This window comes from Perna viridis, chromosome 6 (genome assembly GCF_037379345.1).
Source record: "Perna viridis isolate PV_CMFRI_1.1 ecotype Kerala chromosome 6, ASM3737934v1, whole genome shotgun sequence".
Taxonomy (NCBI): Eukaryota; Metazoa; Mollusca; class Bivalvia; order Mytilida; family Mytilidae; genus Perna; species Perna viridis.
In genome coordinates this window covers 7360259-7378283 of record NC_142450.1, presented here as the reverse complement: position 1 = coordinate 7378283, position 18025 = coordinate 7360259, and the positions used below count along the sequence as shown (strand labels likewise).

Sequence of the window (18025 nt, the reverse complement as noted above, 5' to 3'; positions counted from 1 at the left end):
AGGGCCAACTCAGGAGCCCCAAATTTTTTTCAAGATGTGAAAACTTCATCATATAGTACATTGCTAAAATATAAACTCACTTGAGGAATCAATTAGCTAAAGTATGTAATACATTTTTGGGATATTTTATATATGAATATGAATTGATTTTTATTGTTTTTTTTTTCTTTCTTAGGGATAATGGAACACGTAAGCACTGTACCGCTCTTCTCTTTTCGCTGGAGAGTTTTTCAAGCAGAAACAAAGATAGGCATACTGAATTTGGAACTGATATACCATGTATTTGGAGTAAGCCAAGAAAATTGTCAAAACCATCAACTGTAAATCATATTGATGTTAGAACTTTTCTTACAGCTATCATGCCAGTTGAACCCAACACGTCACATTATCAACCTTCAGTTAGAGCAGTTTTTACCCATCATCAAATAGATAAACGCATATACAATATTGGTAAAGGTAATAAGTCTGTTTTTTTACATACTCTCTCTGATGAAAGTGAAAATGGAATAGAAGAACAAATTCCACTGACTATCAAACAGCTTGCAGAGAAAATCAAACTTGAAAATAACAATGGTGAATTTTTAGACTTACTCACGTCCTATCACAATTCAAATGTCATTGAAAAAATTGAAGAAAGAACAAGAGGGCAAGTAAACAATAATGACTGGTTTCAGTATAGAACTGGAAGAATAACAGCTTCATTGTTTGCATCTGTTATGCATTTCAAATTTGGTGATGATTTGGATAACTATATTTCCAAGCAGATTTTGAACTCTGAAAATACACCTATCAAATCTACATCTATGGAGTTTGGGGTAACTCACGAACCCATAGCAAGACAATTATAATTCAAAAAATACAAAACAGAACATAAATGTGATAAACTCTCATTATGTGGATTGTTTGTTGATTCAAATAAGCCATTTCTTGGAGCCTCTCCTGATGGATTAATATCTTGTAAATGTTGTGGTAAGGGTATTATTGAAATTAAGTGCTCATTATTGTATAAAGATCTGACTCCAGAAGAAGCTTGCAGCCAAACTAACAGTAAATATCATTTTTATTTTGATGAAAATCATACAGTTAAGTTAAAAAAATGTATGTTCCTGGTATGTACAAATTCAAGGACAGATGGGTTTGTGTCAAGTGAACTGGTGTGATTTTATATTTTATACAAAAAAAGTCATGGAATTCCGAGTCAATTTATTTTTTGATCCTGAATTCTTTCAACCAATAGTAAACAAATGTGATAAGTTCTTTCATAAGTACATTCACAATGTGTAAACAAATAATTAAGAATGTGAGCATTCAATTTGAAAAAAAATTATCAGAGCAATAATGTGACACTTACATGTACATTTTTACTGGATCTACATGCATCTTCATACAGAATGCTATACTAATTGTATGTTTTATTCCTTTTTTATTTACAAAATTTTAAGATTAAATACTGCTAAATGCCAAATAAGTTTTTTGTAGTTTCCTGAAAAAGTCAAATTAAAGCCATATTGACTTTTTCTTGAAATTCAATTATCAATGGCAAAAGGATGGGACTAAAAACATGTCTCGACCTGCACTAACACTAATATGCAAATTTTATATTTTAAAAACTATAGTGGGAGTAACATAAAGCATATCTTAGTTGCTTAAAATCCACAGCATGCACAATTGCTGAAAAAGATTTGTATTCATTTCTACTATATAAATGTATCAAGTTACATTTGTAACAACAGCCTTTCCTTAAATGATACATCTCAATGCAGTTGATGTTACCAGTAGTTTTATAAAAATGTTCATAATCATCAAAAGCAATTTTCATTGTTGACCACAAAAAATGTCATCTATAATATACCAATAAAACCAAACAAGTTTCCAGCTTATGTAAAAATACAATGTAGTACATTGTATTTTTACATAAGCTGGAAACTTGTTTGTACATTGAATGTACATGTATTTTTCAATTACAATAACATGTATTTTACATTAAACAGAAAGGTTTGTACATGTACATTATACATATGTATGTGTTTTTTATGAAGAATTATTGGCTACATTCATCGAAAAAACAAATATTTTTGTTTAAGTACTATTACATATAAATGTGACATTACACCTAAAAATGGTATTGTACATAGTAATTCTATTAAAATATTACATAAGTAAATTGCACACTGTACCTGGTTAAAAAATATTCAATGATGTGTCTTTAGTGCTCATGGCCACTTTACAATGAAATGATTGCACTTCTATTACCATCAAGGCACATGGTGGCTTAACTTCTGCAATAAAATATTGGGTGATGCATGTTTTAATTATAAATTTTTTTTAATTTATAGAAAGTAATTATGTTCCTCTTAACCTCAATGATTCCAAGACTTAGATTTTTAATTTCAACAATAACTACACACCTTACTAGTGCATTAATGTTACAAATAAATTTAGTACAAGGAATTCCCTCTTCAGAAGTAACCATTATTCTATACCTTAAGACATGTAAGATTGAGGTTTTCAGATACAGGTATACCTCTGTTCCCAACATGTGTACATCATGTATCCAAACTGACAATTAAGTACAAATGCATATTTAACTTCAATTAATGATATATAATACTAATTTTCTAAAGAAGGAATTTCACTGCAATGATAAAAAGTATCCATGTCTATGTTCTCCTGCACTTGTTCACACACAGTTGTGGATTTCTTTAGACAATAAGGCTGAGCTCTGGACAATTCTAACTTCCTATTGCTTCTATCAGATCGTACAGTCTCTTGTTGTTTGTTATTATTGTAGACAAAAAGTTCTGGGTAGGGATGCTCTTTTGTTAGTTTGCCTTCAACGAAATGTTTGGAACACAAACGATGTGACTTTTTGGACTGGTAGTTTTGACGCCTAACAAATTCCAACCACTTTTTCCTCAATTTAGGTGCCTTGAACTGGGTGGGGAAGGGAATAAACTTCAAAAGCCTATTTGCAAGGACGGTTTGGTAGGATGTGGTTTAATACACTGTTTTACAATCATTTTTCTGGAAAATTTTAAGAAAACATTTTATTGCTTGTAACGTCATCAATTTTTAAGGACTTTTGTTTGAAGTAATTATGGAGGTTTAGAAAGATGCCAAATTATTTTTTTGTGGTCAACAATGAAAATTGCTTTTGATGATTATGAACACTTTTATGAAACTACTGGTAACTGGTAACATCAACTGCATTGAGATGTAGCATTTAAGGAAAGGCTGCTGTTACAAATGTACATTTATGTAGTAGAAATGAATACAATTTGTAGTACAAGGTAATTGATACAGGATCAGCTATCTGTGCTTCTCGTAACTGTATGTGCTAGCTTTCTCAGCTATAAGAATTATTTTATATGTTCACTGTTACAAAGTCAATATTCTCACTGAATTAAAAGTACACATGTATAGCTTTTTTTCATTAACTGAATCTCCACTCTACTTAAGTATACGTGAACATCATTTCAATCTTACAATTTCAGATGTTTTAGATGTGTCGGAATCAAAAATAAAATTCTGGTAAGGGAAGACAAGTGCAGAAGAAGTGAGATACCAGCAAGGCAACAAGCAAAAATCTGGTCCACCAAGAAAGTTAAGCCGCTACCAAGAGTTCTTGTTAACCTTAGTAAAGTGAAGACTAGACGTAGTCTTTTTTCTTGGCAGATATCTTTGGTTTTTCAGAAACCAGAGATATTTACCACCTGGATTATTCTTATGAACAGCATTTTTGTTCCTTGCATAAAATGGCCAAAACGAGACAAAACAAGAAAGTACATGCCTCTATCGTTCAGAAAAAAACTTTCCAAAGACTACTGCCATTATAGACTGTACTGAATTATTTATTCAAAAATCTGGATCACCAACAGCACAAGTTATACCTTACGGTAACTACAAAAAACATAACACATTTAAAGTTTTAGTGAGTATAACTCCGTCAGGTGCATTCAATTTTATTTCTGACCTGTGGGGAGGAAATACATCAGATAGATTTATTACGGAAAATAGTGGCTTTCTTGATATGATTCGTCCAGGAGATGAAATTATGGCACAGGTTTTACCGTAAGAGATCTTTTATTAGACAGGCGAGCAACATTGGAATGTAAATGGGGTAAAGGTCGTCGTCTTACACCAGCAGCAGTAAAAATTACTAACAATATTGCTTGTCATAGAATTCATGTAGAAAGGGCAATACAGAGATTGATGAAATTTCAAATGTTGGATTTAAAATATAAGCCACTTGCCAATCAAATGGTAAAAGTAGTGTTTCTTTTTTTTTTTTTTTTTTTTTTTTTTTTTTTTTTTTTTTGCAACCTTGACAAACCACTTGTTAAGTAATGCTACATGTACATCCAAACTTGTGTATTTGTATGTTTTTTTTCGGGTTTTTATCATTATTATTTGAACATCGTTGAGAGTTAAACTTTTTCAGCAATTGTGCATGCTGTGGATTTTAAGCAACTAAGATATGCTTTATGTTACTCCCACTATAGTTTTTAAAATATAAAATTTGCATATTAGTGTTAGTGCAGGTCGAGACATGTTTTTAGTCCCATCCTTTTGCCATTGATAATTGAATTTCAAGAAAAAGTCAATATCAATATGGCTTCAATTTGACTTTTTCAGAAAACTTGTATGGCATTTAGCAGTATTTTATCTTAAAATTTTGTAAATAAAAACGGAATAAATCATACAATTAGTATAGGAATCTGTATGAAGATGCATGTAGATCCAGTAAAAATGTACATGTAAATGTCACATTCCTGCTCTGGTAATTTTATTTCAAATTGAATGCTCACATTTTTATTTATTAGTTAACACATTGTGAATGTACTTATGAAAGAACTTATCACATTTGTTTACTATTTGTTGAAAGAATTCAGGATCAAAATAAATTGTCTCGGAAATCTATGACTTCTTTGTATAGAATATAAAATCACACCAGTTCACTTGACATACACCCATCTGTCCTTGAATTTGCACATACCAGGAAGATATATTTTTTAACTTTACTGTATGATTTTCATCAAAATAAAGATGATATTTATTGTTACTTTGGCTGCAAGCTTCTTCTGGAGTCAGATCTCTATACAAGTATGAGTACTTAATTTCAATAATACCCTTACCACAACATTTATAAGATATTAATCCACCAGGAGAGGCTCCAAGAAATGGCTTATTTGAATCAACAAACAATCCACACAATGAGAGTTTATCACATTTATGTTTTATTTTGTATTTCTTGAATTATAATTGTCTGGCTATGGATTCGTGAGTTACTCCAAACTCCGTAGATGTAGATTTGATAGGTGTATTTTCAGAGTTCAAAATCTGCTTGGAAATATAGTTATCCAAATCATCACCAAATTTGAAATGCATAACAGATGCAAACAATGAAGCTGTTATTCTTCCAGTTCTATACTGAAACCAGTCATTATTGTTTACTTGCCCTCTTGTTCTTTCTTCAATTTTTTTCAATGACATTTGAATTGTGATAGGACATGAGTAAGTCTAAAAATTCAACATTGTTATTTTCAAGTTTGATTTTCTCTGCAAGCTGTTTGATAGTCAGTGGAATTTGTTCTTCTATTCCATTTTCACTTTCATCAGAGAGAGTATGTAAAAAAACAGACTTATTACCTTTACCAATATTGTATATGCGTTTATCTATTTGATGATGGGTAAAAACTGCTCTAACTGAAGGTTGATAATGTGACGTGTTGGGTTCAACTGGCATGATAGCTGTAAGAAAAGTTCTAACATCAATATGATTTACAGTTGATGGTTTTGACAATTTTCTTGGCTTATTCCAAATACATGGTATATCAGTTCCAAATTCAGTATGCCTATCTTTGTTTCTGCTTGAAAAAACTCTCCAGCGAAAAGAGAAGGGCAGTACAGGTCTTACATGTTCCATTATCCCTAAGAAAGAAAAAAAAACAATAAAAATACAATGTACGTCCATATATAAAATATCCTAAAAATGTATACATACTTTTACATGTACATGTATGTATCATAAGTATAAGTGGATCTGACGGGGCAATAAGACCACTGTCATGAAAGTATCTTTTTAAATACATTTTATGTAATACTCAGCAGTTTAGCTAACTGATTCCTCAAGTGAATTTATTTTTAGCACTGTACTATATGATGTAGTTTTCACATCTTGAAAAAAATTGGGGCTCCTGATTTGGCCCTTTTAAGTCTGTCACCGTATACACTAAGAAACTATGCAAGGCCTGCCTATATTAAAACTTACAGTTTTTGTTATGTTTGAGAAAAAGGGGCTAGAAACTGATCTATGATGATTTCATTCCTTTTTGGTGGTTCTTTCCGTTGTAAATATCTAATGTACATGAATTATAATACAGAACTTACACAACACATGTGCGGCCTCCACTTTTAACATGCCCATCATCAGACGTGACCAGTTCCCAAGTTGTGTATGGCTTTTCTGACTGCCTTGTTTCTGGTATACAACTGGACTTCACATACATGAAATCTGTGTTAAATAACTGTGATTTCTACATTCTGTATATGGTTAGCCACATGCAGTTTGTAACCATTATCATCTTTCAGAGATGCCAACCTATCTTCACTCCAGTTACTATTCTTAATCAAATAAATCAGAATATCATAAGGCTCCATCATTGGAAGTGTTCTTAAATCAGTGGACCAGTTTTGCACATCGTTTATGTTAGGTAAATCCACTTTTGATCCATTCACCTGAACGGTTCGTCGTGGCATGTCCATATCGTGATAATCGTCTGCTATTGTTATCACTTCCAAGTCAAATTCCATAGCTGTTTCACACAAACGAACCAAAGCCGACCTTCTGTACAATGTACATGAGACTCCTCTGCTCATTAAATACGATTTCAGTTCGGGTACTAGTATCCAACAAAAATTTCCAGCAAAGCTTATGTGAGATATCGACATTGTTTACGTTGACAACTATAAACCGGAAGTAAGGGTGCTGAACTTTTTGATCGGCTAATATATGCAATGCTCCTCCAAATAGGAGAGGTAACATAACTCGAAAGTTCCCTATTCTAAAACCGAAAATTTCCGGAATAGACGTAACTCGAAACTTCCTTATTAAAAGAATTTAATGTTTACATTTGACAACAACAAGCTTGTGATTGGTTAGTTCGAGGTCGATCCCGATTCTTTCTATTATCTTTGTAGCAATTTGACGGATTATTTGAGGCGTAAATATTCACACAATCGATATGAATTGATTCTGTACATGAATACTTTGATTTTTATCTCGAGATGGCAAGAACATGAATGACAAACTAGGTCTGGTTATGTGGTCTGCTCGTGTTTCTGAATTAGAAACAAAAGAGAATTCTGTGGGTTATAAAAACTACTACTTAAAAAAGCCTTTGAAAAGCAATCAACTGTTAAATTGTTGTAATATGCAGATATGTCTTATTGTACAAATAAATCTTAACTGCTGTTCTCCTTAGTGTAGTACAGATTGTCGGTATGCGATATATGTATTATTATTTACATAGTGATTTAGTGGCCGTGTACGGAATTTACCCCGGTCATAATTTACACCCGGCGAGGCGCAAGCCGAGCCAGGTATGGAATCTACTGACCAAGGTAAATTCCGTACACGGCTACTCAATCACTATGTAACGAATTTTCCCCATCGATGATTTTGTTTTTGTTTTTGTTTTTTGTTTTTTGTTTTTGTTTTTTTGTTTTTTGTTTGTTTTTTAAGAAAAAAATAGTTTATAACCGATATATAGATAACAATTAATTTCTTTAATGTTCCTGATGTGTGTTTCAATTTTTACCCTTGTGTTGCCTCTATGGTACTTATGTTTTGTTTATCGTCTGCCGTAAGCGGCGCAAAACGTTTGGTCGCCATTTTGGTTTTAGTAAACTAAAAAACAATAATTGACCGGGCATTGCTAAAATAGTGACCGTGTATTGGAAACATACCGTCTTCACGTGATCAAAATACAGATCGACGATTAGTTGATTTCAACTGATAATTATCAGAGGTTGGGTAATATTTATGATATCTATCTTCACTAGATTAATTTAATCAGCAAACGCTTTGACTTTCCCTGCGACTTTTTATCTGTAATTTATTTCCGTGACTTTTTCCCCTGACTTTTATCCGTGACTTGTTTCCTAAATGAAGGACAATGCTTTACCAAGGTCAGTTGGATTGACATGCACGTTCCCGTCTTTCTTATCTTTCGTCCTACTTACTAGATCACTATCAGATTTCTTTACCATTCTTTATTCTTTTATAACGGCAGTATGTTGAAGGAGTTTTTAACATTTTTCTTTGTTTCCGTAGTAGTTGTCAGCTGCGCAAAGGTACTTAATATATGCTTTCATTTAAGTCGCAGTCTTGCAATGTAATTCAAAAAGGCTTTATAGGAACATTTTCATTTTTGTTATTAAACTGCTTTATCGATGTATACTTGCACATTCTAATCTCTGTAGTCTTAGGGAAAATTGATATCGAAAGTCGAATAGTTACTATCGTACTTCAGAATCATTTACAGAGTTGCATTCCTTAAGTTTGAATTCTACAAAATAATCTATTTATAATTTATATCTCTTAAGACCAAGGGTTATATGAAAAATCCTATGCTAATTTCTGTTTAGTTTAACATTTTCAACAAAATATCAAAAATAAAAATACGTATTTTTTTTTTAACTATGTATCACATTTTGCATGATTCTTGTCGTGCTACTTAAATTATTAAAACGTTAAAGCAAACAGTAAACTGAAATTCCCTTTTTTCTGAAACTCTTTTGATCAAACTCTCCTGATCAAACTCTCCTGATCAAACTCTAGAGATCCTCACCAGCTTATTATACTTTCATTTCCGAATGCATTGTTGTTGATATGTTTTCTTATATATACTATATAAATGTGTATTTATTGTGAAGAAATATGAGGGGCAATAAAAAACAACTTTTTTTTCTGTTTTTGGCAAAGTGATTTGAGTTTGTGTATGGATCTCAATGACATTGGCGTAAGTTTTCACTCCACAAAAAAGGAAGGTTTTGACGGATATGAAGTATAATGAACCTCCCCCTTAAGGGATGAGGGACAAAAATATGAATTTCTTATTTCATTTGTCTAAATACTTTCAAAGTTTCATTCGGCTTAAAATCTTGTCAAACATTTGTTTTAACCACAATCCAAATTAAGATCTCTATCAAGTTTTAATGTTGTGTCTAGTTAGGAGTTCGCCGGACTTCTACGGTCGTATCAAACAGCACACTGACCGAAAAAAAAAACAATTAATACTATCAAAAGAAACCCAAAAAAAATAATTATAAATATTTTTTAATAATATCGTAGTGCGATGTGGGATAGTTTTATGATTTACAGTTGCTAGAAATCGGCGCTTTTTTGTGGATCTTTGCGATAATTGTTCGCTAGTTTGAACTTGGTAGGTAAAATACAGAAAAATAGTCCAATCTAATAGTGAAGATGTCTTTATTTTAGACCCAATGTAAGCATGATTCGGAATGTGGTAGTGATGAGTGCTGTTACTACCATGAGGGACCTATGATTGCCAGTAAGAGACAGTTTGTAGACTTCGGGATCGCTGGAATGGTGCAAGGTAAGGTCAGTTACAAGTACCCATTCGAAGGCTTGTAAATGGTTATTGGCAGGCAATTTGAAATAGAACCAATTGGTCGACTTAGGCCACAAAAACATTCAGTTAGGCAATGGATTCATATTATGTTAACTTCGTTGAATTGAATCGTGTTATTTGCCTGATATACTTTTCTTAATAATACTAGTAATATGGGTTTGTAAGTCGATCTCGTTCTAGTTACATTTTTCTTTCCGGAATTTCCGGTGTAGAACGTATAGAATTCCGAAGACTGATCTGCATTTTGTTGTTTACGTTCGGGATCTCGAAACGCTGCATTACAATGCAAATTTTTTTTTTCATACTTTTCTTCGCATTAACTATATATTTTGTCATATGTTATCGGTATTTTTGCACGAAAAGACGTTTTACTTCTCTTCCTGAACTCAAAGGAATGTTTAAAAATTACGAAAATCCATGCATCTGAATTGTACACGAGGACAAATAAAACTACGGAGTCACTTGACGAGACTTACATATTAAACTATTGATGAGTGATACAGACTGTATATACACATGTCCCTTATCGTATTATTTATTTATTTGTTTTTTGTTTGGTCTTTTTTTTTGCATTGGTAGATACTTCATTGGTCTTCTATTGAAATATTGTTGTTTTATCTCTTTAATGTAAAGGAAATAAAGACGAATACATGTATGTATGAATGCAGAAAATGATTATGTAGACAATCAATGTTATAACTACATTTCTTTAATTGTTTGGAAACACTTTTCTTTTGTATAAAATTTACATGTGCACGGATATAAAATTCATATTTGATTTATCAATCGGATTGTTTTCCTACGAAACTATAAACATATACAAATACTTAATTGGCACAAACTCATAAAGGAAATATGGTTATGAACCAGTTATGTACATATATGGCATCTGAACAACATGATATAACATTTCACATGATACAAGTATTTAATTAATAATTTCATATAAAGAGTTATATAAATCTTCGAAAAAAAAAACATTTTTAAAGTCGTTTTTGGAAATAATTCATTTTTTCATTTGCACGTGTTTTTTATTGTGCATACGAACTCTGAGAAATATTCTCTAAATTATTTTTTATCTCAACATTACTAAGAAATTCCCATTAGGCATAATGCAATTTTCATTTTAAATATTTAGATATAATTTTGTCTGTTTTAATGTTGGGACAGCTATTTGAGTATTTGATGTAAGGATATGCAAAATGCCATGTGGGCACGCATCATCAGGTGATTGTCCTGTCGACAATCTTCGGAAAAATAATTAGATCAAAGCCATCGACCTTCTTTGATTAAAAAAAACGTTGTTTTTACAATATTCTGTAGGTATTAATGGCATTTATTGCTTCAATTACATTACTACAGACTTAATTCTTTGAATCGGCAAAATTCAGTAGAATCAGAACTGAACAAATTTGGCAGCTTATGCAGCTTTAAAGTATTTTACAAATAATTTTTTAAGAATTTTTTTCGTAGATTTATACAAACCAAACAGACTATACCATGGAGCAACATTCCACTTGACCAGGGGCGGATTCAGGCGCGGGGGCGTGGCGGGCGTGCACCTCCCCTAAAATTCGCAAAGCATGGGTTGTTAGGGTTAGATTTAGGCGATTTATGTTGAAACTTTAATTTCTCGCTAATTTTACTACAAAAGATTTCTACATTGCACCCACTGTAGAAGAATATTTCAAAAATATAACCTCAAAAAATCTAATCTAAACTCCTGGATCCGCCCCAGGAACGTTGATTTGTCTATAGATTATTCAAGAAGTAACTAAAATACAGTAACTTGTCTAATAACCCGGTATTAATGAAAGTACTTCCAGATCAAGTGGTGTTCGAAAAAAAGTTAACATTTTTCTTGGAAACTTAAATTCTTTACACTTCGGTAAGTACCTGAATGGTTTGAAATAAGTCATTTAAATGTATTCAAGTAAGTACCGCTCTATTTGAATTTGAAGTTTACTGATGTCCATCTGTTCTAGTCTGAATAGTGAGTATTCAGTGTGGTACCAGCTTACTGTCCATCGCTCCAATATGACAGTAAACAAGTCTGTTGGATTACAAAAATGTAAAAAAGTTTCTTCCCTTTGCTTAAAATCTTAAATAACGAAGACAAAGTCGGGAATAAGTAAAAGGACTATTGCCATATTATTTCATACATAATATTTTCAGGTGGTTGGTGTGAGAAATATCTACAACAAGGCCAGTCTTGTAGTAGTATAGCGACAATGAATGGTCACTGTGGGTGTGCAACCGGACTAACATGCAAAGTTTTTCAGGACCCTACCTTGTCCATCCTAATACCTCCACGTAAAAGAAGTATGGTATTTGGTAGCCACAGCGAATGCCAACCTTAATTGAATATTAATAGTCTATCATTAAAATGGTGAATAAAAAACCAGTGTACTCTGTCAAACAAGTGATAATTTCGAATTCAAACATGCCCCTTTACACGATCAGCACATGTTTTTTTCCCCAACGTTAGGGGTGTACGCCGTGCCCACCCCAAATTAAAGGTGCAACTTGGTCTAATGTGCTTATTGGCTTATTGAGTTCAATGGTTATTTAGCATAGATGTTGTTAATCTGTTCAGAAGCAAAATAGTTGTTGTCAGATATTTGAATGTGTATGGTGTCAGAATGTAATCTATGTTAAAATATTTTGGGGCATTAGGGGACGACCATTAGATTCTTAGGGGGCCTGGCAGATTTTGAAAATAAATAATCTGTCTCTGACATACTAGAAAATAAAATAGTCTGACTTTACAAATTGCTAGAAAATAAATTTTCTGACCTTGGCTTGTGAATTGAAAATAAATATTCTGACCTTGGTTAATAAGTTGATTGTAAATATTCTAACCTCCGCAAAATCTTTAAAATAAGTTCGCTCGCTATGCTCGCTATAGTTTCATAAATTAAAAAAGTTTACATGTTTAAATACTACACAAGTTTTATACAACACCCTAATAGTCTCCAGTGGCAACATTAAATACATGTACAAAAATGACTTTACTTGGGTAATGTGTAGTAGTCCATGGACTGGGAGGGTCCAGCGTGCACCACCACTCATCAACTTCATGGTGATGTTTAGGTACCTTTATACCTCCCATTACCGAATCAATTTGTCGCCAAAGAATATCCTCGGATTCTTTTTTCAGTATAAGCCTATATTTGTACCCCACTTGGTCAAAAGCCAAGATTTTTGTGAATCAATTATTCGAGCGTCTAAATCTTCCTAGGACAGCATGTGTGAACAAACTAAATGTAGGTACCATTATGTAGCCCAATGTCTCAACTTAACAATGGTACCAAGAAAGTTGCGGTAACACTTAGGGTTTTGGGGTAAAATGGAAAAAATGTACCCCTACCCCAATGCAATATCGCTAAAATTGACATATTTGTCCATGTCAAAACCCGTAGAGTATTGTTGCTTCAGTAAAAAATGGCTTTTTTGGATATTTCTGTTAAGTAAATTTTGTATTATCAAAACTTATACTTCTGGGGTTCTTTTGATGAATTTTTTCGCTCTTTTTTAGTCAGAATTTATCAAAAAATGCAAAAAGTGGGATTTTCGATTTTTCCGTAAAAAGTCATTTAAGTTCGACTCTACAAGTTATTGCTCAACTAAAACGAATTTTTGGAATTTCATATTTTCTTCCAATTCATCTGTAATTGGCAATTTTTCAAGAACCCTACTTCAAACAAGCTTTTGCATATTCAAACACATCTATGTAACATCTAAGCTTTCGAATGCGCTAAGACAATGCATACTTTAACGTATTCTAGGCCATTTAGGCGAGAGAATGGTACCACACACCCACTAAAATTTTCATGAAAAGCCACAATTAGTATGTCGTAGATTAGCATTTTAAAATGGTGCTTGATACATGTATGGCAATCATTCATCGCAGTTGCTATCTTTATATGTATAAAAATAGTGATAGCGAATAAAACCATATTAAAACTGTGATATTTTAAACAAAAAATATATAATTTACGTGGTAAAATGTGTAATAATATGTGAATTCTTAAATTTCCCTTTTTAATATTGTGTCGTCTTTCGGACAATTAAAGCAATAATTATGGTTGATACAAGATCTCCATAATAAATGCCAAATAAACAATGTGTACAGTTCGTGTATGCTATAAACGATAATTTTTATTTCACATTGGGGCAGATTTTTTGCCCAAATGACCTGGAATACGTTTTATTATGCATTGACTTGGCTCATTAGAAATGTAAGATGCTACATGAATGTGTTTGAATATACAAAAGCTTGTATGAAGTAGGGTACTAGAAAAAAATTGCCCATTACAGGCGAAATTGAAGAAACTATGAAATTCCGAAAATTCCCCATTTTATAAAAAAAACTCACTATTGTCACATTGAAACTGAAAAATACTCGCATGAAATGAGATGATATGTTGAATACATCGATATATAAAACACAAGTATCCAACATGTCTTTTTTTACATCGATTATATTTAATGCTAAAAATAAGCATTTTGGTTCATGTTGAGGTATTCTTTTCATGAATGGGGTGGAAATTATTCACCTAATTGGACTTGGAAAAGTTCAAATATTTATTACTCGGGCTGATTCAGAAACTAAAACGTTAAATAATTGTATTTGAATATACAAAAGCTTGTTTGAAGTACGGTATTTGAAAAAAAAGTCCATCACAGGTGAAATGGAAGAAAATATGAAATTCCAAAAATTTCCCTTTTTAGCTCATCTGACCGAAGGCGTCCGTCGTCGTCCGTTAATACTTTTTCAAAAATCTTCTTCTCTGAAACAACTGAGTGGAATTATATGAAACTTTGCACAGACGTTCCTTATGGCATCTTGCACAAAAGTTGTGTTAGATTTTTTATGCATCGAAAAACATGGCCGCTGTTACTAAATGAATTTTAAAAAAATGTTAAAAATTGATTTTTGCTTTGAAACGAGGTTAAAAAAGTAGCAAAAAAATTCAAAAATGCTTCAGGTTATATTTTTGCGACAGAGTCGTAAATGAGAGGTGTAAGGGTACTTGAAAATCATATTTTAGTTGATGAGTGAGGGAGCAGGGGGAGGGGTAGTTAACTCAGCCCACGCACTACAGTTGAATATTACCATTCTAGATTTCATTCATATACATAGATATGCTAATCTGTCCCCTAAAAAGTCCCTCGCAATATATCCCACTAAATTTGAAGCATATTTCAGGTCCAGGAATCCCTTCTGTCGGATATATACGAACTATGCCTTGTATTATAGCGAATGGACTTCATTTAATAATGTCTTTAATAATAAACATAGAAAGTAACACATACAGAAATCAAACCCCCTATTTTTGTAACCTGGATATGCACATTTAAATTGTCATAGAAAAAAATAGACTGTTTTACGAGCAGTGAAAATAAATAATCTAGCCAAGGTTATGATAAAAATAATCTGACTTTCACCAGGCTGGAAATAAAATTTCTGACCTGAAAAAAATTTGCAGCTCTCCCTAAGAATCTAATGGTCATCCCCTTATACTCCCTTAAGAAAATAATATGTGTGGTAAATTACAAACATGATATTAAAGCTCAGTGTAACCTGTCTAACCAACCCCTGAATAATCCGACAACCAGTCTATATTAGACATATTTTGAAGTCCCATTTTGTCTATTGCTATTAACCTGTGTAAAGCAAATACCTGCCTAAACCAAACCAAACCTTCCGTCTGAAAGGGTCTGTTATGACAGGTTTTACTGTATGCATTTCGGCTTTGTTTTAAGGTCGGCGTATACTTTGAAATTATGCTCTTACAATGCATATATATATATATATATATATAATATATCAAAGTGCAATGCGATTTTTATAGTATACAGAGGTGAGGAATTTGACCCAGAAATGGTAAATGGGAACAAACACTACCGTAGTATATTATATGCTTGTGTTGACGCTGATTATTGCACTTGTTTGCAGCATGCTTTACTTCAGATCATGAAAAAGTTTGTTTGACTGTTCATTTGTCGTTTACAATGTCAATTTCACTACATGGAGGTCTAAAACAACAATTCCAACACTCTTTCTTATTGAAGTAATGTAGATTGAATATAGCAGCCCTTAAATTAAGATAACATAACGAGAATAGGTATGGTGAATATGTCAAAGAGACAACAATCCCACCTAGATGAAAATGTCACCCATTGGTCTTCAGTGAACGACGAGGAAACCCTCACACCACAGGGAAGGCTGCAGCTGGCCCAAAACATCATTATACACAGTTACAGTAAAAGAGTTACCAATTACTCAAGTAACATAGATATAAACTAATTAAAAAATTCAAACTGGGGACAGACGCAAAAAATGCGGCGGAGTTAAAGTCCTTTTGCATGATCACAGTCCTCCCCTTTTAAAATCTGCCCACTGAGGAAAAAATATTGCACAATTAAGCACAACTAAAAATCAGTTTAAAAAGGTCTGACTCCCTAGTTACAACGGAAATAAAGAAACTGAATATAATTTTTTAAAAATGTACAAACTAAGGACTACTAGCAGTAAACTCACTTTATACCAAACCCGGTATTAATGCCCATTTGACTTATTTTTTTTAGTGAACAGTCCGACCTAACTAATCAATATTTTTTGTAAAAATTGGTACAGTCAAACCTATCTCAACCCAGCCCTGACTGAATAATCCAAAAACATACCTAAACCAGATACTTCCCAGTAACATCATATCAGTTTAAATCTATTTTGAACCTGGCGAAACGGAAACCTGTCTAAATTGGAGCAATTTGAAACTCCAAAAGGGTTCGGTTTAGACAAGTTTGATGTATTTACAGAAAACGGAAGTTGTAAAACGCGCATCATGACAGTAATGACCGAAGTACTTTCGTCATATTTAATAATAGTAGTTGAACAGTGATTCATTTACAATATTTTTGGAAACAAGTTGCGTGGTAGGTAAATACATAGGTTTACATGTAATAGGACATATCAGATTGTCCTGTACATCCTTGTTTATGGCTTTATCGATCCAGTTGGTATATCCACTGGTTGTAGTCCACACCGAAACATCCACCACTACGATATGGTTGTCCTTTGCCATAGGTTTAAAATTATACAAATCTTTTTCAGGCACTTCTGAATCATCAGTATGTCCACCGTCAATAAATATAAAATCGCATTTGATGTTGTATATTTAGGGAGGTTGATGGTCGAGTCACCTATTATAAGTGTGGTTAATGTTAGGATAAAATCTAGACCAATATCACAAAAGTAAGGGGGTAAAATGATTGAGGATATTTCCTCTGCTATACATAGAGGAAATGGAGGATGCTTGTTCTTCAAAGTTAAAGTCCTTTTTCTCAGAAAATAATGTTATAAGACAAGTTATATACATACACATTACATTGCTTCTTCCCTGCATGGATGTTTTGAACTTTGCTATTTTATATCATGATGAAGATTGACTATATCGCTTAATGTAATTAGTATACTAGGAGTTCCAGCCTTATCATTTTTCGAGAGGTGCACCTTTTGATCTGGGAAGGGGGTCTTAACGCGTGGGAGGGAGGAAACGACCTCAATTGATATCCTCATTAAGTGTCCTAATTAGTGTCATTATATACTATAAACAGGTAAGTATAAAAAGGGGGTGTATATGACAAGAGTTATCTTTCTTTGTTTATATTCCCTTTTTATATTTTTACATTGTCATTATCGTTCATTGTTTTTTAATTATTTTTGTAAATTAATTGTAATTGCATTGTCTTTGTGAAATAATTGAATGGGCACTTTGAATTGATTTTAAATTTTGGTTTTGTGTGTGTGTGTGTGTGTGTGTTCAATGGATTGTGTAATTTGAATAGATGTCTCACGGATTAGACAGATGTTTGAAACTTTCCATTTTACTGGTGATTTCAATAGCCCGTCTATTGATTTTTAACCGCTTTTTACATCTATTTGTATATATGTTTCTATTTTGACTAACCACTAAAGATTATCCTGACAATTGTAAGGTTTACAATTGATGTTTACAATCGGAACGTTAAGAGCTTTTGAATGGTGTATTGCCTTTCATTTCAGATTTTTAAAGTCGACCAATTCATCACCTATTACAGACCCACTCAACCTTTTCATTTTTATGGAGCTCTATCGGGTAAATTCCCTTTTTTCAATGTTTACATGTCGCGTGTACTTAACCCGTTATGAGGTTGTTTTGGGTAAACCATTGATTTGTTGATTTTTTTCTCTCCATATTTTCATTCGTACTTTGTTTCTTACGCCCTTTTTTGTTTGAGACTTGTGTACTCGTTTAATTCTTTTATATTGTTATCATAAGGAGATTGAACTTGTTACTGCTATAATATTTTCGATATTTGCA

At 32.6% G+C, this 18025-nt stretch overlaps 2 protein-coding genes across 2 annotated transcripts; one reads left to right on the top strand and one right to left on the bottom strand.

Moving 5' to 3' along the window:
* Positions 1-4790: 4790 nt before the first annotated feature.
* On the bottom strand, positions 4791-5966 carry LOC148613503 (uncharacterized). Its single transcript, XM_088586285.1, has 2 exons — positions 5272-5966; positions 4791-5229 (listed from the first exon to the last, which is right to left on the bottom strand). Exons 1-2 carry the CDS (start codon positions 5491-5493, stop codon positions 4918-4920), a joined length of 534 nt encoding a protein of 177 aa, XP_088442411.1. The 5' UTR covers positions 5494-5966; the 3' UTR covers positions 4791-4917.
* A 2273-nt stretch (positions 5967-8239) lies between these two features.
* On the top strand, positions 8240-12077 carry LOC148613502 (U3-aranetoxin-Ce1a-like). The gene is made up of 3 exons (XM_088586115.1): positions 8240-8355; positions 9503-9620; positions 11832-12077. The coding sequence occupies exons 1-3, from the start codon at positions 8296-8298 to the stop codon at positions 12014-12016; spliced, it is 363 nt and encodes a 120-aa protein (XP_088442241.1). The 5' UTR covers positions 8240-8295; the 3' UTR covers positions 12017-12077.
* The last annotated feature ends 5948 nt before the right edge of the window (positions 12078-18025 follow it).